General features: G+C 47.8%; 1 protein-coding gene across 1 annotated transcript; it reads right to left on the bottom strand.

Moving 5' to 3' along the window:
- Positions 1 to 5,533: 5,533 nt before the first annotated feature.
- ARF3 (ADP ribosylation factor 3) lies at positions 5,534 to 23,190 on the bottom strand. Its single transcript, XM_065934512.1, has 5 exons — positions 22,986 to 23,190; positions 10,279 to 10,518; positions 9,367 to 9,477; positions 9,009 to 9,133; positions 5,534 to 8,443 (listed from the first exon to the last, which is right to left on the bottom strand). Exons 2-5 carry the CDS (start codon positions 10,424 to 10,426, stop codon positions 8,282 to 8,284), a joined length of 546 nt encoding a protein of 181 aa, XP_065790584.1. The 5' UTR covers positions 10,427 to 10,518; positions 22,986 to 23,190; the 3' UTR covers positions 5,534 to 8,281.
- Positions 23,191 to 23,920: the final 730 nt, after the last annotated feature.

Raw genomic sequence — 23,920 nt, 5'->3', positions numbered from 1 at the left:
ACCATTCCAAGCCTACACCAGGTACCTTTTAACTGAGGTAGAAATTAACTTTTATCTTGTTAAAACAACAAAGAGTACTAAGCCCTCAGCTTCTTTCTACTCTAGCCCATTCTGTACACTGCTGCTATCTGTTCAGCTTCAGTCATGTTACCTACCTGCCCACTAAAAAGCCTGCATGGCTCCACATTGCCCAGTGAATTAAATTCAGACAACCTGACATACCAATTGAAAGCTTTCATTATCTGGTCTTAATCTGCCTTTCCAAATTTTGCTTTGATTCCATTAAAAGCCTTAAAAACAGGAACTTCACCTTTCCCATTTTTATATTCTCTTTGCTTAGTATGGTGCCTGACACATTAGATGCTCAATAAGTGTTTACATATAAATTGAATCAAATCCTCTTGGCATCAAGATGCTCTTGGCATCGGATGAACCTGCGTTGTTTTCATCTCTGGGCACAGCTCATGCTCTTACCTCACCTGTCAAGCTCCCTCCAAGCCAAACTCAAAGATCACCTCCTCTGTGAATTTCTCTTCCCCTAGCTGGAGGTGACTTATTTCTGAACTTCAGGCAAATGCTTGGGGACTTTACTGAATTCTCCCTTGTGTTGTAGTTATATGTGTATTCCTGCTCCTCCCTCCCCCTCTCAAGAGTGAACTCACCGATGGCAAGGACAAGGCTGTGATCATATCTGGAGTCCCTTAGGTGCCAGCTGCACAATACCCTCCATACAAGATTCTAGACAAATATGCTTTGAGTAAATATACTATGCAAAACTGAGACACCATTAGAGGGAAAACCTAAATATACTAATACAGAGAACCTCCAAGACAAGCATATATACCTTTAAGTTAAAAAAAAAAATAGACTAATACATGTGATATGAGTCCCTTTGTATTTTAACCCCTTTCCAATATGGATAGATACATATATTTAGAAAAGGAACTAGAGGATTCATACCAAATAACTGAGGGTGGTTACCTTTGGGAACAGAGTGAGCAGAGGGGAATAAGTATTACATGTTGCTCTGAACATTTATGTATTATTTGGGTCTTTTGCAATAGGAATTATTTGGGTTACAAAAATAAATTGTTAAATTTTGAATGGATGACCATGATATCCAGCCATCCAAGATGATGTGTAGGAAGTGTTGAAAAAGTTGGGCTAACAGAGCTAAAGGAGCCAAACTGAGAAGCAAAGCATCCTTGTGTTATTGTTTTGTCTGCACTGCATGACTTATGGGATTTTAGTTCCCCTACCAGGGATCGATTTTAGTTCCCCTACCAGGGATCGAACCTGGCAATGACAGCGCTGAGTCCTAACCACTGGACCACCAGGGAATTCCTGAAAAACATTTCCTGTGATTAGAGAGGTCATGGGTTACTTTGTGCTTAGTCACTCAGTCGTGTCTGACTCTTTGTGACACCATGGACTGTGGCCCACCAGCTCCGCTGTCCATGGGGCTTCTCCAGGCAAGAAAACTAGAGGGATTGCCATTTCCTTCTTCAGGGAACTTCCCAACCCAGGGATCAAACCCAGGTTTTCCACATTGCAAGCAGATTTTTTACCATCTGAGCCACCAGAGAAGCTTGGGTAACTTTGCAGATCCTAGAAGTGGGGTTTTTCTTTTTTTTTTTTAAGTGTTATTTTTAAATAAGTGAGAAAGGGTATAAAGGCAAGGTCAGATATTTGGGGAAAATGAACAGACCAGTTTGGCTAAAGTAAGGGATTTAGCCAGGAGAGTAGATAGAGGTAACTGGAGACACAAGTAAGAGTTGGTGTGGAGAGACTTGAATGGTAGTGAGAATCCACTGAAAGTTTCTGGGCAAAGGGGTGACGCTGAATACCGCACTGATGTGGTATTGGAGGTGGAAAGCTACTGTCTTGTCCAGCTCTGAGGCTTTGGTAATCTGAATGGGAACGGGTGAGAGGGTAATAGCAGAAAAGGGTAAAACTAAGGCAACAGTATCACCCACAGAGGGCAGCACAAGCCCTCTTGGACCCAGGAAGGACCAGGGAGGCACTTTTCTCCGACCAAGTTAGGAGCCTGCATGTGCATGCTCAGTCACTCAGTTGTGTCTGAGTCGTGTCTTTGTGACCCCATGGACTGCAGCTCACCAGGCTCCTCTGTCCATGGTATTTTCCAGGCAAGAATACTGGAGAGGGTTTCCATTTACTATTCCAAGGGATCTTCCTGACCCAGGAATCAAGCCTGGGTCTCCTACGTCTCCTGCATCGGCAGGTGGATTCTTTACCAGTGAGCCACCTGGACAGGCAGAGAAAGGTGACATGGCCTTGGGAAAGGCAGGGGAGACTGGATCAACCCTGACTCAAGGCACAGATTAATCAGGGGGCCACCTCTGGAGAGGCTTCTATCTTCAGAGGTGTCTGTGTCAGTAAGTAGGAGAAACTACCACATACTCCTGGCTTCCAAACTTCACGGGGCACCCACCATGCCCAGCTTGGTCAAAGACAATGACGTTGATTCCTTTGTCAAAGCTGAGTGCCTATTATGTGCCAGATAGCAAGGAAGGCACTGCTTTTTAAATGGTTTTAATATGTTTAACATATTGCTAATAAATAAAAACTTGGTGAGTCAGCATATAAAATCTGGGTTCAAAATTGAAGACCATATTTTCAGGAGCATACATACCCAAGCTGACTAGATGTTTTCTTTTGCATCTGGTTATGTGCTCATAACCAGGAATGATACGTTACCGTCTCCCCCTACTATCCCCTTTGGCTGTTCTAGCCACGGATGTATCGTGCTATTGATACAAGATTTGGCATAGGCAAAAACAGATTCTCCATCTCTTATCTGTTACCTAAAGGTAGGAGTCCTATATTCAGAACTCGGAAAAAAGCTAGCATCCAAATCCCTGTAGTTCAAAACCCCAAGCTAAGCCCTCCAACCCTTAGAATGCCTCGTACTCAATTCTGTTCTGGGAGAGTTCTTGACAACATGTGGGAGGGAGTGTTGGGTGGAGCGTTCATTCTCAAACCTGCCTGGCCTAGCCTAACCGTTCAGACCTCCTCAGAGGCAGCTCTAAATGCACCTGCTTTGAAGGAAGAGTCAGGCAGGAAGCGGGTATGGGCCGAGCTGTCAGCTCTGGGCAAAGATAGCAGAGTTCTGGCTTGTATGTTGCCCTCTCTACCACATTCAGCTCAGAAGTCAGATATGCTGCTAAACTAGAGCCCAGATACTCTCTTCTGTGGCTCATGGCCACAGTGACACAAACAAGGAGACACTTACCTTCAAGCCTTGATGGCGAACAGTTCTGGCCCAAGTCCCTCACTTCCAGATCTCCACTGTGGCCTTTCGGCAGCACTGCGCCCTCTATCAGTCAAGGCTCAGATTTCCTCACACCTAACCCTTTCTTCCCTTGCTCAGGAACTCAGGGTCATCCTTACCCTTCCCAGTAATCAAGGCCAGGAAACCTAATTTGAATGAAAAGCCTGCAGAGGAAAAAAGGCACTTGGATCCCATGACTCCCCAGTGACCAGCTTGATTCTCTAAACCTCCAGGTTTAAAAAAAAAAAAAAGTAGAGAATTGGACTTTGACCCTTCTATCTCCACACCCTTCGGAGCTGGAAAAGAGACTGTTCTTAATATTATGACTGCCTGCACAGAGACACCGCTCCCTGCTCCAAGCAGCGGCAAGGGGTATCCCCTCTACACAGTGACTCCTCAACACTCACTACCCCGTATGGTACTCTGTGGTTATCCCAAAGGATTCCAGAGCAGCCTAGGAACAGACTTCCTGGTCTCTCCCTCAGTACCATGGTTTAACTCCACTCTTAAAACAGATCTGGAAACAAGAAGGTACAGAATAAATACCTGTCAGTTGTCTGCTCTGACCAATCTAAGTACTGGAGACAATGTGGTGACTTCCCAGAGCTTTCAGACCTTATACCTCCAGTCTGAGAAAGTCATACCCACTCACACTGATCCTGCCTGTCACTGACTATATCCCACCTGGCCCAATCCAAAGCTTTCCACTAGCTTTCTCTAAGCTCACTTCAGAAGCTCCCTTGCCCAGATTATCCTGAAGTATATCCTAGGCCAAGCCATGAATGAGGAGCTATTCATGTTCTGGGAAGATAAGAGCTTAAGAGCTGGATGCTAAACATTCACCTTCCAGGTTAAGTCTCCCTTTCATCTCCCCACGTCCTCTTCCATCCCCCCAAAAGCTAGAAGTTTCAAGCAACTGTCACAAGAGAGCTTCCCCCCTTTCCTGGCATCGTGGACTACTGAGGGACAAAAGGACTAGACCATCCTCTCCCCAAGTTGTCAGAGGTCAAAAGAACCCCACTGGCCTGCCATCCAGCTAAAGTCTTCTCCATTATCGTTATCTTATGCAGGGCTGTAGCTCTAGAAGTTATCTATTTGTTAGTATACAAATAATGGACTTGGGCAAGTGCTCCTAACTTATTAGCAACCTCAGTCACCAAGCAGGACTTCTGAGGACCCCAGGAGGAGGAAAGCATTACCTGGTTTTGAGGTTATGTGGGTAGTGTTCAAAGTTTATGGGGTTAATAAAGCAATGTCTGATTGAAGTAGTTTAAGGGTTTCATAAGGGCAGATGCACTGGTCCTTAACCACGATGGCTTATTTTAATAGCAAGAGAGAGGCTGAAAAGGAAAATTGCCAGGGGAGGCAGCAGGGAGTTAGCTGAATACAAAGGATAATTTCACACTGGTATTTGGGGCTCTCAAACTTATTACATGCCTAAATCCTGTGCCTTTTCCATAGCATCAAGTTGGGAAGGCCTCTGTCCTTAAAGCTTAGGAAAGTGGTGAGAGTGGGGAAGGCCTGCATGGCTCACCCAGACCTCACCAAGAAAGGGTAGCACCATCCCTTTCTTTGCCTGAGTAACAGCAGGAGAGGAAAAGAGTAGTGGTGGGAATTGGGTGGAAGGACAAGGTTTGTCTTTTTCCTCAAAACATTATCTCTGGATGAGGTCTGGCCTCCTGACAATGGGGAACCAGACACTAAAGCAGAGGCGATGCAGGGCCATGAGCTGTAAGGAGGATCAAGTTCATTATACCACTCAGACCTTTACCCTTCACCAGACTCAGTGCCAAAGTCCAAAACCAGATGGGTGAGCAGACGCCAACCTATGGATGAGGGGACCCTGTTCCAACTAGAAGCACCTGAGGCACAGGGCTGGGCAGATCTGAGAGTGGGGGCTGTGTGAGGCATTAGGGCCCTCTGTTGGGAGTCCCTAACGTCTACTAGAAGATGATCAACATGGCTAAGTTCAGGGTTAAACCCTTTACAACTTGAGGGGCAAAGTCGTGAAGCCCTCAAACTCTGGACCGCAATTCATTTCAGCTCCCCTTTGGGGTATGATGGGAAACAGTAAGCAGTGTGGAGATGAACCTCCATCACTTCACTCTCCCCAGTCCAGAGAACCCTTTATCCCTCTGCTGAAACAAAGAGCAGTCTGTAGAGTGGGACCAGAAGCAGAACTACCCTCACCAATAAACTCTGTGCCACGGCTGCTGCACATCAAGGATGGAGGTCTGCTCCAAAGCTGCATAAAACAAGTTTAATTTCCAACCAGGGTCACAGTCATTGCGTATCCCACATTTTGAGCAAGGAGAGAGAAGGTGAGTTATTTAACATATACAGTCTACATTCCAGAGGAGAAAAAAAGAAGAGAAAAACCAGTTCAGAACTGCAGTTACCACTATAACACCACAAACAAACTTTTAGGGGGGGACAGGGGAAATTCCCAGGGAGAAGAAAGGCTGGAACAAAGGAAAGCAAAAAATTAAACCTACCAGAGGAAAGTAGGGGAGGGAGTGGGTGGAAGCGGAATGAAACACCCAATTCCAAAAGCGCTTTTGGGTGAATGGGAATGTAGAAAGGCCCGCCCCTGCCGAGGGGCCTAGCAGCCTGGGATACTAACAAGATCATTTACTGCCCCCTGCTGGACAGATCCTTGAGCAGCACCCAGGCAACCTCCAAGACTGTTTCCCAACACCCTCAGCCCCACCAGTCCCTGAAGGCCCCCAAACCAAGGTGGGGGGTAGGTCTAAAATGAGAAAAACCCATTTGGGACTGACATCTAAGTAGGCAGGGTCAGAGAGGGAGTGAGACAGGAGAGGAGGCAAAGTCCTCACCAACCACAATGACACAGAGTGAGCAATTCTAAGGAAATTTTCCCAGGAAAAGGGAGACAAACAGGCATCAGCAGTGAAGCAGGTGAGAAGGCAAAGGAAGAGTTCAGGGAGGCAGAGGCGACAGGAGCGGGAACAAAAAAAGTCTGACAAAACACAGACAAGGCAAAGCAGAAGTATGAGGGAAGCTTCTGTGGGGTCAGAGGAGTGAACTCATGTTAAAGTGAATCAGAAGCTCCAGCAACCCCGCCCCCCACCCTGCCACCAACCACACAGACGCACGCATACACACCAAGGCCTAGAGCGCAAGAGACCTGCATACACCCACTGCATCCTGGATAATTAACACATCACTGAGGAGCTGGCACTGAGGGAGACACCCCTGGAACCTCTCTTTCACAGTTCAATCTGACGTGGGTAGGGGGTACTGATCCGTCTGTTGTAGACAAAGGTGGCAGGAAGCCTGGCCCCATGGGGTGGGGCTTGGGACAACCCCTCTGGGAAGGGGTCCCTCAGTCATGCTAAGGAGGCCCTCGGCCCTGACATTAGCAAAAAGGCTATGGGCGGCCGTCTTGGAGCTCAGGGCGCAGCCAGCACACACAGGAGCCCACAGAAAAGCCACGGCTTCACAGAAACCGCGGAAGTCAGGAACCCAGGCCAGGATCTCAGGGACAAGTGCCTCCTATAGACAGAGACACAGTAGCAGCAGCTTCTGAACAACTACATAATAATGGAGGGAGGACTCGGAAGACCGCTGCATCTCATCAGCACCAACAATCACTTCGGAGCCCGATTTCCTCCATTCCAATGCCCAGATCCATTTATGGGAAGTGGGTGGAGAGGGCAGGGAAAGGCTGTTGGGATGGAGTGGGGAGGGACAGCAGGATGGTCTAAGGGTCTGGAAACAGAAAATTTTCATCTTTCAGCACACCCTGGACTAGATAAAAATGGAGAAGAGGTGGCTTGATGCTGAGGTCTGTTGTGCCACCCCCACTCCCTTGCTCCTCAGTAAACCAGCCAGCCGGCTCTGGTGAGGCCAGCAGAACTACCAGGGTGAGGAAACTTCTGACAAAGGACAGGTGAACCACCCAGGCCCAAGATCAGAAGATGGAAGGGGCAGGAAGGCAGGAATAGGGAAACTGATCTGTGTTTCACCTTCTCCTAATAACAATAGAGGATGAAGACGGAAAACCTGAGCCCCTCTCCCCAGTGCCCTGGGTCCCAAATACAATCCATGGACTTGCTACCCCTACCTCCCTGCTCCAGCTCCAAGGAACAGATCTAAGGATGAGGGGGAGGATCAGCTGAACACTCTGAGCTGATAAAGAGTGAGTGGGTTCCTCTCTCCTTCCACAAAAAGGCAGGGCAGAATGGCATCTCCTTGGGAACAATCATCTAGAGACAAATGCCACCCCCTGACCTGAGTGGGGTGGAGAGAGGGATAGAGGAAGATGGTGGCAGAGAAGCCATCATCTGCCCTGTCATCCAGGAAAACCTACCTGCAGTGAGAGGCACCTGCACGGGACTGGGGCAGCCTCCCCTCCACCTCCTTCCCTTTATCTCACCAGCATGGGAGGAGCAGCTGATAGACGAGAGTGGGCAGTGTCCTGGCTCCCAGCCCTGAGCTGCACCCACCTCCTCTACCCGCTCCTTGGCCCCCATATATATCTCTCTATACAGGTATATACACGCGCACACATGCACGCACACACAGAGAGGCCCGTGCAATTTCCATGTAGAACAGGGGGAGAGCGGCAAAGGAACGGAAGATGGGGAAGGGGAGAGGGGCCTGTGGGGAGAGGGAAGGGGCTCAGATGCCAAGAGCACAGCAACTAGGGCCAAACGAAGCAAACCGGAGGGAACACCCCATCCCACCTCCCAAGCCCCAGGGCTTGAGGGGGGCCCACCCCATGAAACCATAACAACCTTGTTTTTTGTTTTAAATCCGGTAAATTGGAATGATTCATCATCAGGACAGCAACTGGGGACTGGTCATGGAGGGGGGAGGGGAGAACAGGGGAAGCAAGGCTGTTGCTGGGCATGCGGACATGATACCCAGGGCTCTGGCCGCACTGGCAACAGGAAGGAAAAGGGGAGGGCTGGGTCAGGGAGACGGTAGGGGTGGATGGGGTGGTCGGATAGGGCTGTCTGGCTCTCACTTCTTGTTTTTGAGCTGATTGGCCAGCCAGTCCAGGCCTTCGTACAGCCCGTCCCCGCTGGTGGCACAGGTGGCCTGAATGTACCAGTTGCGGTGGCGCAGGGAATGCAGACCCAACTTGTCTGTGATCTCAGCAGCATTCATGGCATTAGGCAAATCCTGGAGCACAAGGGAGACACAAAAAGGAGCCTCAGATCTTGCAGAAGCTTCTAGAGCACCCACCTAGCAAAGGCAGGTATACCAGCACCCTCTCCTCCTTCTTCAGTGGAGGAACCCAGAGCAAGATCCTAAAGAGCCACTTTGGATTTAATCATCCTAGAACTCTAGATCCAAGGCACTAAAGGTCACTCCACTGAGGAGCTGGAAACCAAGTATGGGGTTGGTAGGGAAGTGGAGAAGTGATTCAGATGGGCCGACAGTCAGGTCTGTCTGACCCTAAGAAAGAGGGCTGCTCCACTAAAGCAGACAACAGGTGAGGAGGTAACAAGGGGGCTGGAGGTAACGGATCTACCACACCAGTCCCTCTGGACAGAAACACTGCTAAGTAAAGCCGGGATGGGGGAAGGAACAAGAAGAGCAGCATAAAGAAGCCAGCTAATCATATTTCTTACTTTCCAAATTGAGAGCCTAGTCATAGGGTTTACCACACAATGCGCTCCAAGATCCCATGACTTCCATGGCCAGGCTGCCCTCTCTCAAACGCAGAGGCAGGGAGATGTCACACCTGTTTGTTTGCAAAGACAAGGAGCACAGCATCCCGGAGCTCATCCTCTGCCAGCATCCTCATCAGCTCCTCCCGGGCCTCATTTACTCGCTCTCGATCATTGCTGTCGACCACAAATATCAACCCTAGGGAGGCAGAGCATGGGCTGCACAGAGACGACAGATCAACTCCCCTCCCCCACCGAAAAGAGAACACACCCTCCTTATACCCTTCAAGTATCTGCTCCCTCTTCTCCTGCCTCCCGCCCCTAGGAGCTGCGGCAGGACAAGAGCTGGCGCCTGATAACCGAGAACAATAGCCACCCTCTGCTCACACCCAACCAACCCCTGCCGGTCCAGGGGCAATTCACATGCCCTACCTTGGGTGTTCTGGAAGTAGTGTCTCCAGAGAGGCCGAATCTTGTCCTGGCCACCCACATCCCAAACTGTGAAGCTGATGTTCTTGTACTCCACTGTCTCCACATTGAACCCTTTGGGGAAAAAACAGACAGTGGTCACTTGGCCAGAAATACCAGGCCTGCAAACGATGCCCCATTGGGTTATTTCTGTTTCCCCCAGGCCTAGCAAAGAAAAGAAAGTAAGGCTTCCTCAGACAGACCTGGTGTTCCCTGACTTAGCAGCATTAAGGCCAAAAAGAAAACCTAAGAGAAGCAGCAGAAGAGGACGAACAGGGCCAGTCAGGAGGTTCCCAACTGCCTCGGTGAGACAACCTTCCCCACTCACTCTCAGTCTGTGACTCTCTCTCCTGCAAGAGAAATGACTCAGCCCCACTCCTGCCTCAGCCTCAGCTGAGAAGTGGGGCCTGTGAGGCAGAATGGACAACAAGAAGGGAGTGACAGTCCCGGAGCCCCAAAAGCAGAACCAGCTGGTGATGGTGATCTACAGCTGCTTCCACGGGGCAAATGCTCTCCCTCCCAGAGGCAGGTCTTAACTAGGATCAGGGCCACCAAGGATCTAAACTGAAGCAATTCCAGGCCTCTGGCAGGAACATCAAAGCTCTTCACCTGCTTTTCAAACAACAGAGAACAAACCAGCTCAGTGCCTGAGGGCCACTGTTGGGTGCCAGGCTGCGGAAGTTCCCGCATCAGAGAGGGCCAGGGTAGGTGTGCAAACAGCAGGCCCAGCACCTGCTAGGAAGCTAAATAACCACTCTTCCCTGAACCCCACAGACCGTAAGGACTTGCCTGGTGGCCAGGTGAGAGATCCAGGAACAGGCCCCCTATCTGGCTCAGTGGTGGGCATGAGAGCCTCCATCTGAGCTTTGCCCTTACCAATGGTGGGGATGGTGGTGACGATCTCGCCCAGTTTCAGCTTGTACAGAATGGTGGTCTTTCCTGCGGCATCCAGGCCCACCATCAGGATGCGCATCTCCTTCTTCCCAATCAGGCTCTTGAGAAGGTTTCCAAAGATGTTACCCATGATCACAGCAGTCGCTTTCTGAGGACAGTAGGGTGCAGTGGGGGCAGTGGCAGTCCGGTTCAGGCCTGGACCCTGGTATGGAGGACTTGATCCTAGGCAGAGAAATGCAAACTCACTACCACCATCGGCTTGTCAGGATTTCATGCTAATGGGACTGGCCAAAGACATGGCCGGAGTTCTTTTCTGACAAACTGAGAGCCTGAGTGTACCATGAAGATCAAGGCCCACTTAGATCCTGAGCCTCTGGGAGCAGAGACAAAGCAGTGAACACTCAGGGCCCCTGCTTCCGCCAGTAATCTACCCAGGGGACTCTGGATGGGTTATTTCACCTGTTCTTATCTGCACCTGTAAATGAGGAGGCTGAACTAGATGATTTCTAAAGTCCCTTCAGTCCTGACATTCTATAGTATATCCCAAAGCATAGGGAGATCATTAATGCCCCTCCTTCCCCCAACCTTGCCCTGAGACTTCTGGAAAGGGTGGGAGAGGAGGGAGTGGAGTAAGGAGTGGCTCTTTGTGCCTCCTGACAAGGTTCAGGCTTGTCAGGTTCCCAAGGTTTATGCTCTCAGCCCTAATCAAGAGATTCTGTTTCTTCCCTTCCTGTGTTTCTACACTTTACTTCTACACACCAAAATTAACCAGAAGGAATTAAGAAACAGCACTCCTAAGAAAAGCTGATCCTTTCCACTCTGTGAACTACCAGCTGCTAAAGCCATACTCTGTGCATACAACAGTGAGCTGAGAGCTGGGAGGCGGGGTGTGGAGAGGCTCCCCCTCATTCCTCAGCCAGGCAGGTCCTGGGCTCCCGTGGTTCCTCCCAGGACACCTGCTCCACGTGGTCACCTGCAACGAGGCAGTCAGCTCATTCTCTGCTTCGGCTCCAACCCTCTTCAGTCTATTCTCCACAGAGCAGCCAGACTGATTTTAAAACCAAAACCAGGTCATGTTGCTCCTCTGTTCAAAACCCTCTCTGGGCTCCGTATCTCCTTTTCTGTAAAACCCAAAGCCATACGTGGCCTACAAAGCCTGGCGCAGTCTGCACCCCGCTTCTCTCATCAGCTCTCCTACTACTCTCCCCTGTGCGTACTCCACTTCAGGGCCCCGACGCTCTTCTGTCTCAAAGCATTTCTCCCTGTCTTCACTCTGCCTGGGAGGCTCATCTCCCAGACAGCCTTCATGGAGCCCTCCCTCACTTCCTTCAGGCGTCTGTTTATCAAAGAGGCCTTCCACAACCACCTATATCACACACACACACACACACACACACACACACACTTCTCTAACCCATTATTCCACTTTTTCCTCATAGAATTTATCACCATCTGACATGTTCCCTATTTGTTTCCTTCTGGACTGTTTTTCTCCTCCTACTATAATGTCAGCTCCTTATCTATTTTGTTTCCTGCTGTGTTCCTGGTGCCTTGACTAGTGCCTGGCACACAGCAGCTGGATAACTCAATTAGCTCACAAGGTCTCTACTGACCTTGCTAGCACCTCATCCAGGTTAGACCGCTTCCGCCTGATACATCATTGGCGGAAATGAAGGGAGCAGTTAGAACACTACAGAAGTACAAAATGCCTATCTGCCCACTTTGCCCACTGCCCCAGACTGACAGAATCATAGAGTCATTCATTTCTTCTCTTCTCTCCCATCTGGATGGCTCAGGACAGCCACAGAAATGAATCTTTGAAACAACAATGAAACAGGGGGTTCAGAATCACCCATGCCAGCCAGTTCTCTGTGCCTGCAGGAGCCAATGCGTCAGCAGCTTATTCAGCAATCACCATATGCCAGCTGCTGGCATTCTCCACAGTCTGGGAACCAGAGGTCCACATAGGCACACCACAAACCCAGCAGGCAAAGGAACAGGTCAAGACAGAGTGCACCCAAACCCAAGAATGTGAAAGGTGGATAGGGAGGAATCCTATTTTCAAGATAAAGCACAAAGGTTTGGTGGGAGTTTAGTTGTTTTTCTCAAAAACTATTTTAGGTTTGTTTATTTGTTTCCTACTCTCCTCCGTTTGCAGTGAATTCCAGACTAGTAAAAAGGAGCCAGATCAATGGCCCCTGGAGACCAAAGTACTAGTTTGTCCAAAAAACAGAAACAATGAGTGCTTATGGAGTGTTTCATCTTCAAAGGCCTCCGCAGACATTCACTAATAAGTCAGGCGTGGTGCTCTGGGTAGGTTCCACAGATGAGCCCAGCCCCTGACCCAGAGGGCTCACACCCCAGAGGAAGGGCCTGGCTCAACTTTAGGGCGCAACTTCAGCCAAGTCGCCCACTAGCCATCCACCCGGCCCCTCCTGCCTCAACCACCCAGGCGGACAGATTCCTGAGGATTCCTGAGGGGAGGAGAAACCTACCCAGCTAGTAAGATCAGATCCTACCAACTCTGGTAATCCATGGTAGTCAGACTTCTGGTTCTGATGCCTTCACTTCCAGAAATTTACACCTTCCCCAAGTCCTCCTAGTTTTTATCTTGTTTCCCGCTCACGTGTCCTTTCCTTTAGCTCCAGATGACACTTTGCTTTAAAGCTTAGGTAATAGGCTTTGGCCCAGATTCTGAACTGAATTTATACCACACGCTTATCTTGCCATCCTTCTGACTAGAAGTATTGCTGATTAAATGATTACCAACTGTGAGTAGAGCAGTGGCTGAAAGTGAGCCCCTGCCCCAGCACATGCGCACAGTCCTTTGGTTTGCTTCTTTGCTAAGCTATCACACTGACGTCTTGGTTCAAAAGCGGATCCCAGTGTTACACTGATTTCCATTTCCTGGCAAGCTACATAAAGGCCCCTGAATTATCTGAACCATTCAAGTGGCACTACGTTGTGGAGTTTTTCCTTCTAAATCTGTGCATTTAACTGTCTCCCCAATTTAACCATGTGCTCACCATGTGCAAAGACTATGCCTTCTATTTATTTTGGATCTTTCCTTGCTCCCAGTGCCCAGCCCCGCTGTAGGAGTTCAAGCAAGCACATTGGCTGATTTAAGCCTCATCTAAGGCTTATATCATTTCTTCTGTCCTAGCAGTACTTGGTATCTCCATGTGGTGCACAGATGGCTGCTCAGCTTTCCTGTCAATTCCTGGCCATTTTCCACATACACTGACCTTAAGACTGGTTTGGGAAAGCCATGAAAGGACGAGAAGACTAAAAGTGGTAAAATTTTCTCTTGGCATTTAAAACTCAATGGGGCTGGCAGATAACTAATGAAATATTCAAGTAGTTATCATGTGTCCGCCATGGCGCCCCAGGGCCTTGAAATTAATGAACATTATGACTCTTCTTTAATATAATCAGGAGCTTGACTCAGATGAACAGTCCAAGGCAAATGTTGGCTTTCTTATCTTGGCTTTCCTTGTTCCTGTCTGTTTCCAGATGGCATGCTGCCCCGACCACCAGGATGGTGGCAACTTTCAGCTCTGTGCCATGAACATACACCTACGGCTATATAGTCAGCTCTCACTTTCACCAGTCAGCTGCTTCACTAGAAGCAGCTCTGGGAAGCAGAATGGCAAACAAACCAACCTCAGATTGTCTACATACTGTATAGCCTATAGTCATTCTCTTTTGCCACAGATGGCACTCCTGTGGCAATAGGGCAAAATACCAGGGTTCCATGGGCTGGGAGAAACAGGAGGCAGGTAAGACTGAAGGTGAGTGGCTCAAGATAAAAAATGGAATACAGCAATATCTCTATTAACAAAAAGGATGTTAATACCTCTATTAACAAAAGGGACGTCTCAACATTCTATTGTACAGTTACAAACTTTGTTATCAGTGGTAAAAGTAGCAACAGGAACTCTAAAACTGTGTTTTAGTACAATCTGTGTTGGATGGTGCAGTTCAATCATGCACACTGACTGATGTAAGCCTCACTGATGGTCACTTATGGCCCCCAATCCCTCCCTCCCACTCGCACCGCGCCGCCCCCCCCCCCAGGAGAGGCAGGCTTGTGCTGTCACTGACTGTTCAGTCCCTTTGACTCGAGGCCTGTCTGCCTACACTCCAGGTGATTCTAAGAGTCACAGCTCAGTCTGCCACACACACTCCCCATTCTTCGTCACAGGCATGTGTCCTGAGACACCCCTGAGGGGACTCCTGATCCAGCACCTCCTTTTCAGGCTGCATGGGCTCAGGGAAAAGAAGACCAGAGTCTACCAAACCCTCTGCTGCCAGGCAGAGTGCACAAAAAGCAGCTATATTCCCAAACGATTTTCAAATTGAGACATCACTAATAAAGATGCTATTTTTAGCACAGCCAATGGAACAGACCAAAAATTTTAGGGAAACCAAAGTAGGGTCTGCCTGTATTTGCTCTCCTTAATGCAGCTGGCTTGTGACCTATGTAAACTTTCCAAATTTTTGTCTCAAGAGCACTGTAATCAGCACACAAGAACTCATAGATTAGTATCTCAATGGCTTCTATTAAACTCAAAGATTTCCCAAAGCCAAGAAACAGCTTCTGGTATCAGTTTCCATTCATTCATTAAACATTTATTAAGTATAATGAACTAGGAATACAGAGGAAGACAGTTTCTGCCTTCATGAAACTCAATGGGAGAGAAAGACTAGGAAACAGAGGATTATAGTCTGAGGCTAAGAGTGGGATAAGCACATAGTATTATGGGGACAGAAAGCTAGAGCAGTTAATCAAGACTGGAGGATGAAGGCCAATTCCAAGACATGACTCTCTGGTCACACCTGAGCTGACTCTTAGAGGAAGAATATGAATCAGTCAGACACTAAAGAAAAGGGAAGGTGGAAGAGGGAAGAGTGTATGCACAGGCATAAAGATGAGTTAGAACAGTGATTAGCCAAAGCCAGGTGCAACCAGGAGGTCATCTACATGGATGCAGCATCGTGAGTAAAAAGAAGGGATGAGGCTGGAGGGAAGCAGGAGCTGGATCATGAACGGCCCTAAAGGTAACACTGAGTAACATGATCAGATATGTGCTTTAGAAAGGTCGTTCTGACAGCAGTTTAGGGAATAAGTTAAAAGGGGGAAAAGACGGAGGGAAAGAGACCACTTGCGAGGTCCAGTAATACAGATAAGAAGTCCAAAGTTCTTAGAGGGGTGGGATGGGGAGGGAGAGAAGGAGGAGGTTCAAGACAAAGAGGACACATGTATACCTATGACTGATTCATGTTGATGTTTGACAGAAAACAAAACAAAAAAATTGTGTACAGCAATTATCCTTCAATGAAAAAATAAATTTTAAATTTTAAATAAATAAAATTTTAAAAGAGAAAAAAAGAAAGAAATCAAAAGTTCTGAAACAGAGGTGGCAACAGAGAGGACAGGACAGATTTGAAACACCAAACTAGTAGACTCCATAGGGTTTGATAGCTGATTATAGTGGGGAGAGGAGAGTCAAAGATGACTCCCAGGTTTCTGGCCTGTGTGAGTCAGTGGCACTTCTTTAGACTGGAAACACTACAGAAACAGATCTGGCAGCAAAGATGTTTGTTTTTAGATTAATTTTGAAGTGCTAAGGTCTGAAGATCGGGAGAAAAGTCTGGTCAGGGTATTCAGAATCATCTGCATAGATAGTAAATGAAGCCCCAAGAGGAACCAGGAAGATTCAGAGTGGCAGCAGTTACTGGTTGCCTGCCCCAACAGCCATCTTCCCTTCTTTCTTCTAACAGAGCCCTTAATTTGTTCAGACGTTGGCAGGCAGTGGTTATGAGCTACCCCTCCCCAGCCCTAGGGTATAAAAGCTGATCAGCAAAGGCTGTGGGCATTTCATTTCTCTCACCACGATTTGAGTCACAAATGGTCAAGCACTAATTCTGGGCAATAAGATGGAAGAAAAGTCTACTGGGAATATCTGGGAAAGATTTCCTCAATCTTAAAAAAGAACATGTATCAATGTTCTCTTCTCTAGCCTTTGGATGTTACTGTAGAAGGGCAAGATACTGGCGTAATCTTGAGTATATGATGGGACAGACACAGGAACACTAAGATATCAGAACAGAAAAACTTGGATCCTACCAGTGTTTAGTTGGTAGATCAAAAACAATTGTAAGAACAAACATTCTGCCCCTGAACTACTTCTGCATGTGGTAGACCATGTGTGTGTGTGCTCAGTTGCTTCAGCTGTGTCTGATTCTGCAACCCCACGGCCCATAGCCCACAAGGCTCCCTGTCCATGAGATTCTCCAGGCAAGAATACTGAAGTGGGTTGCCATGCCCTCCTTCAGGGGATCCTCCTGACCCAGGAATTGAACCTGAGTCTCCTGGACTGCAGGTGTATTCTTTACCCACTGTGTTACCTGGGAAGCCTTGTGGTAAAATATGAATAAAATTTACCATTTTAACCATTTTTAAGTGTACAGTTCAGTGGCATTAAATACAGTTACACTATTGTGTATCTCCATGCATCTCCAGAACTTTTTCATCTTCCCAAACTGAAACTCTTACTTGTTAAACAATAATGCCCCTCCCCTACCCCTGGAAACAACCATTATACTGTTTCTGAATCTGACTAGTCTAGGTACCACGTTAACGTGGAATCAAACAATATTTGTTCTTTTGTGTCTGGCGTATTTCACCTAGATTTTCTGCTAGATGTTTAATAAATCCTCTGATTATTTGAGCCACGGTGTGTTTTCTCTTTTCTTTCTTTCTTTTTTTATTGTGGCTGCGCTGAGTCTTCGTTGCGCATAAGCTTTCGCTAGCTGCCATGCTCAGGCTCTAGAGGGTGGGCTCACTAGTTGCAGCACACAGGCTTAGTTGCCCTGAGGCATGTGGGATCATCCTGGGACCAGGGATAGAACCCAAGTTCTTTGCATTGGAAGGCGGATTCTTAACCAGTGGATCACCAGGGAAGTCCTTCACAGGTGTGTTTTCTATCTTTTGCAACTGATACATCCTAATCTATATATCTAGACAGAGTGTGTATGCTCAAATAGGAGAAAAGCCCAATGATAAAAACCTGGGGCACATCAACATTTAAAGCCAAAAAAGGCCAGCAGAGAGAGTAGGAAGCAACCAAAAGGGTAAAAAGGAAATCAAAAGAATAAGGCATCATAGACACCAATGAGGAAAGAAAAAAAAAAAAGAAGGGTCAAAGGCTATGAAAAAGTCAAATTAAGATAAGGCCTGAAAGATACCTACTGAACTTAGCTACTAGGCAATCAATGAATGGCCTTGTTATAAATTAGAACATATGACTAAAATTAGTCTCTACTTAACTAACAGCATTTAGGTTTGAGTCAGAATCGTTAAACACCAGTTTCCCTTCTAGTCCGAGAGGAAGACTCCAGTTCAGGATAACTTGAAGGAAGCCACAAAGTCAAGCGAAGGATTCTAAATTGCCCTGATAGACCCAAATATCAGGGAAGGGTATGGCTTTTCCCAAAGACAAACCTCAGCAAGTGAGTCAGAACAGAACCTCAAGTCTGTTTCAGAATGCATGACCTAGCTAGATAAGACAGTGATCAAATAAAAACTAGACTCATTTATTCCCCTGGAACATTCCGTGGCACTGCCCTCTAGTCAAAGCTTTCAGTGTGTCCTATTCTTAGAATTTGACCAGCTTAAAACTGTACCATATCCTGATATTTGATGGCTGCTCCAATGCCCACATCTCTAGCCTTGGATATCCAGTACACTGTACCTTCCTAATTACAAAATCACTGAAATCCCATGAGTAATCAGCCTAAAGCCCTAGTAAACCTTTGCCCCAATCTGGTCCCACTCTGCAGGTTAAGATGGAGCTGCCAGTGAAAAGATGAAACAGGAGGCCGTGATTTGGACAAGGCCACCCCTAACAGAGCAGCCTAAGGATACAGAAGACAGGGAACGTCCTACCTTGGGGGATAAGAGCCTTCTGTGATCCCTCAGCACCTCAAACACACTTCTACTCTAGGACTTACCACAGAATGTTTTATTTACCTTGGTGTGTTTTGCTTTCCAGAGCTGGAACTTCCCAAATAATGTGCCTTTAATGTAATACAGGTCAGCTGAAGATGCTGATCCCATCAATACTGGACAGCTAGGGCTTAGAGTGGCTAGAGCCCATGGGCCAGTCATCTCGGGTTGCAAGCAGCTATGCCTGTTTCACTATTACCATTTTCTCAGGACACCATGGTGGGAAAACAACACTAGACTCTCAGTCCCTTGACAGCTGGGACTGTGCCTTATTCATGTTTCATGCTCTCCCAGCATCCAGCTCCATGACTGATCTGTAGCTAGTGACTGATATACTTGTTGCTAAACTCAGTTCTACTGATGGTGGCAAACGCTTGTGAGGTTGAGGAAGACAGTATTTTACATGTGATCTCCAATCCTTTCTGTAACTGACAAACTAGAAAAGTGGCTTCCACGTTCTCAGAGCCCTAAGGTTCCTTGGATGGGATTCAGAGTCTGCCTAGGAGAAAGGGAAAGGGAGAGGTTCTGATTATGGTCCGCCACTCTCCACCACTACCACAGCAGCACTGCTTTTATCCATTTTATCTATTAGACTTCAAATAACATTTTATATAAGGTAGGGTTAGATTCCTTTTCTTCAAAAAGGGGAGGATGAAGAATTAAACCACTCCAACAGAAAGCTTATGTTCTTCTGCATCCTAAATCATGTTGAAATTTAAACATTCATGCTTGACACGCTTGTGTTTAAGCTCATAAAGGACAAGCTACGGGAATTCCCTGGCAGTCCAGTGGTTAGGACACCGCAATTTCAATGCCAAGGGCCTGGGCTCAATCTCTGGTTGTCGAGGAACTAAAATCTGCCACGCCCAGTCATTTCAACTTTCTTCAGGAATATGGTGATAACCGTGGATCCCTGATATCTTGAGCCATTTCTTTTTCTGGTCCATCTGATGCAGCAGGTCCTTTACAGATGTCCATGACAAATCTCTTAACACCTTTGTAAAATCCCTACCTCAGTCAGTTCTTTCCCAGACTATAAGACAAAGCCTTCAAACATTTGTAGAACTCTTTCCAAATGCTCCCCATGTCCTTTCATTATCCAAAAGCTTTATTAGCACTCCACCTATATTTGCAACAGATGTTGGAAAAGACATAGCAGACAGATTTATAGACACTGCAACTCTGGACCTTAACACAGTACATTCTGAAACAGAGGCAGACATTTAAAGGAGATATGACTAAGTAAAAAGAGTGGCCCAGGAAATGAAGGATGCTGAAATACCAAGATCTAAAATAATGGGACCCAGGAATCTAAACACCTGACATAGGCCAATGAGGGTGCTCTTTCATGGAAGAGTCAGCCATTACCTCAGAGTCATGCTGACTTTTGTATCATGAACACTTTTCCTGAGCCCCCACATCCTCACTCTACATCCCAGTTGATGGTTCAGGGCCCCTGCCTTGCTCCAGCTTCACCTCCCACTCAGGCAACAGGAGCTGCCTCTGTGAGGCTGATGCTGAAAAAAGATTTCATTGCTCCTAAGCCTACGACCAGCACAGAAAGTCATGGTAACAATCACCCCTCTACACAGGCGCTTCAGGCAGCAAGTTGTTCTTTTATAAACCTCTTCTTTTTTAAGGCAGCCCTGAGGGCTCATGTTATTATTACTGTTATGATGGTGATTATTAATAGCAGCTAACATTTACTTGAGGCTTACTATGTGTGCTTTGTATAACCCTAAGGACTCTGTATATGCTATCTCATTTAATTCCCATGCCAACACTATGAGCAGACACTGTCATTATCATACTCTTTACAGATGAGGAAAATGAAGCTAAGAGAGACAAATAATTTCACCAAAATCATACAACTAGTAACTAGCAGAGGCATAATTTGAACCCAATTGCATCCGATTCCAAGGTCCACACTCTTAATTATCATACTATGTAACAAAAATGGTGAAGAAAACTATGTTGTACACCTGAAATGAACACAATATTGTAAATCAACTATACTGCAATTTTAAAAATGTGAAGGACTTCCCTGGTGATACAGTGGTTAAGACTCTGCACTTCCACTGCATGGGACACAGGTTCGATCCCAAGTCAGGGAAGTTCCACAGTAGCCACACACAAAAAATAGTAAGGAGGGTGAAATACAGTGATATGTTTTGAGTCTCAGGCCTCTTGAAATCCATTTCTAAAGGTATATGGGGGAGTAGATTCCACAATTTCCCTCAGTCATTGACTGAGTTTTAACAAACTTGGTTTTAGAGAACTTCCTTCTAACCAATAAATCCCGCCCACTGTCCTCTGAGTCCATTTCCTCTATTATGACTCCAGTGGAAGAAAGTAGCAGAGACAACACACTTTATGACTCTTTGTGCACTTAAGACTTCACTTCCACTCTTTCTAGCCTGCTGTCTGTCCTCCTTTACACTTGCATTCGGTTTAGTAAGAGCAGCTACCATTCATTGCCACCAATTCTATGCCAGGTACCAGATACATACACTGGCTCCCTTCTCTGTAACTATCAGGAACTCAATCTGCAGACAACTCTGTAGGACCTAGGTCTAAAGGAGAGACTCCTTTGCCCAAAACAGAGAAGCAGGAGATCTAGGATTTCTGCTAAATAATGACTCTGTGTTCTAATACTTTTCTTTTGGGGGTCTTAACTTTCAATATCCATGACTGTTTTGTGCCTCGTAGGAAACATGGAGAGACCAAGACTTCTTAATTACAAAGGGTAAAGACCTTTACACCCTCACTCAGCTATCTTCAGGAAGCTCTCTATGACAGCCAAGCCATCTCTTCCTCTTTCCTTAAACTGCGGTCAGAAATCCTGAGTTCAGGACTTTCCAGGTTTGATCCCTAGTCAGGGAACTAGATCCTACAACTAAGAGTTACCATGCCCGTCCTGCATTCCGCAACTAAAGATTCCCAAGGGCCACAACTGAGACCCAGTGCAGCCAAATAAATAAATAAAATTTTTTTTAAAAAAAGAAGAAAGAAAAGAAAACCTAAGTTCTATTCATTCACATTCAGTATTCATGAGACCTTACTGTGTGCCCAGACAGTGTGGGGGACACAAGAAGAGATCCAATTCCTGCACTCAAAGTTTTGTCTCTTTGGAAAAGCAAGACATATGCATACAAACTTTGACTACAACAGAAAAAAAATTTTTTTTTTTACTACCCAAGGCAATAACTCTATGCTGGGAGGCAGGAGGAATGTTAATATGTGATATAAGAGGACCCTTCCAAGCTGAATCCACGGTCAAAGATCCATTCTGTGAAAAGGTGGATCAGTTTCTTTCTTAGAACGAGCTTTTATAGACATGGTATTCAAACCCAAGTCTAATGCACAATGACCAATTCACTGACCCATTCCAGTCATAGCAAGTGGAGACACCTACCCCAACAACAAGCTCAAGACAAAATGGTAGCAGATACTGTCACCACCTGAATAGGGATGGGGAAGGAAGTATGCAGACCCTAGCTGCACTGACCTAAGCAATCAGACTCCTGCAGCAGATCTCCTACCAAATAAAACTTTCATGCCATAGACCAGGAGTGACCCAATCCAACAGCGACGGAGACACGTTTTAAGTTACACTTCTCCCTCCCCCATGACCTCACTATTTCTTCTCACTCCTGACCACATACCACACTCCTCCCGGCCTAGCCAGAGGGAGACCAGCGGTAATACAACCCAGAAAGAAGGGAACTCCCCCCAAAGAGGAGCTACAACTTGGCTAATCAAGTGGCCCGGTTTTAACAGGGAATTCCATCCTACCCCTCACCCCCACCTTTTTCCCTCAAACACTGGTGTAAGCAACGGCTCCATTTTCGGTTCCGGGAATCCTGGTACTTCCTAAAGAAAGAAAGCGGATTGGAAGAGCGAAACTCAGAGCCAGCGACCAGAAGCTCCCTCCTACTGTGAGACCGCCCCCGCTACGCCTGGGGGAGGAAGGCACCACCTCTCTTCTCCAAGGAAGACCGGATCCCCCTCCCCCTTCTGCTGCCTCCTCTCTTCTGGCTCCCCACCTGCTGCCCTCTTCACAACATGCGGTTCCCAGGACCCGAAAGCTAAACCTCCACCAGAATAGTGCCCCTGGGTTGTCCCACTAGCCTGTGTTCCAGGTTAATCCCTAACCCCTCTACGGACCCCTGCCCCACGATAGGGGGAGGGGTGTCACCATAGCAAGGCTTCTCTCTGGTCTACAACCAAGGTGAAGGCAGAAAGCGGGTAAGAAAAAGCGCTATTCCCTATCCCTTTAATAAGAAAAGAATACAAAACAGTCATCGCCGCCCCCACGTCACCTCACCCAGGACTGCTTTCCTCCCCCTCAACCAAGACCCTTCAAAAGCCCACCTCCTGCAGGCGAGGGGATCCTCACTGCAGCCCAGGTCGCCCCCTTGTGCGAGGCGGAGGACAAAACCGTATGCGCCCCCCACCCCCACACCAGCTCAGCGTCCTTCAAATGCGGGGGCAGGCTTTTGGCTGGCCCGGCGCCCCCTCTCCGAGCTCTCGGGAGGGAAGGACCACACCGCTCCATGCCAGGCAGTGCCTGGCGGGCAAGCGAGCGAAGAGCGGGGCGAGGGGGCTCTATCCTCGCAGCCCCCACCCCGAGCCTCTCCTCTACCCGGATCCGCCTTCCCTCCTCCAAGTCTCTCACCTGTTCCTGCTCCCAGCTCCGCCGCTGCGGCCGCCGCCTCCGCCCCCAAAGGCTCCGCTCGGCTCTCGTTCCACTCTCTCCGGCTCCCTCAGCCGATTTCAGCGCGGCTGCTCCCCTGGCCTCGCTCCCGGCTCCCTCCTTCCTGCCCTCCACCTAGCACCGGAAGCCGCGACGGCGACAGGAGCTGTGCGGCGCACCCCCACCCCCAGACCGGGATACTTCCCACCTCCCGGATCGCGCGAGAGCTGCGCACCGGCGAGCGGCAGATCTCGCGAGGTTCATCACCATGGCAGCGGCTGCAGCAGAAGCAGCCAGTATTGGAGACGGAGTCCGGGCGGGGTCCGATGTGGGGGCTGGAATCTGTGGGCGGTGGTGGCGGAAGCTAGGGAATTGGGCTGAGACAGTGGGGACAGGTGAGAAGTCACAGGGCTATGCCTGTTATTTAAGGACTGGGGCGGCGTAGTGGGCGCAGTGGAGACTGGGGCTCCTTGGGCAAAGTCAGGAAGCCGGAGAATGAGTGAACATCTCTTGTTTTGGACCTTACTCCTTCATCTCTCATTTTCATTTCTTAACCAGGGATAGGTGGAGGCCTCCGAGAGCCCTCACTGCACCAGTGTTGCTACTCACTGCTAAGACTAGGTTGCTGGAGGGGGTCTGAATCAAGAGATCTTTTCCATAGGGAAGAGGGAGAGTGATGAATTTAAGAGACTGAAGGAAACAACTGGACACAGGGCCAGTTAGGAAGTTGGAACTTGAAAGACAAACAGTTGAGGCCTAGTATTCAGAGGTGTGGTTTGACGAAGTATACCTAGATGAGTATGAATTTTAGTATTACAAGGAAAGTGAGGGATTTTTCACCTGTGTTTCTCTATTCCCGCCCACTCCCACTTTCATCACACTCATTTTTGCACTTGGTCTAGGAACAGTCACAGCTG

Source organism: Muntiacus reevesi, chromosome 4, assembly GCF_963930625.1.
Source record: "Muntiacus reevesi chromosome 4, mMunRee1.1, whole genome shotgun sequence".
In the NCBI taxonomy this organism is placed as follows: Eukaryota; Metazoa; Chordata; class Mammalia; order Artiodactyla; family Cervidae; genus Muntiacus; species Muntiacus reevesi.
Note: the sequence above shows the minus strand (reverse complement) of the source record. Positions and strands in the feature narration are given on the sequence as shown.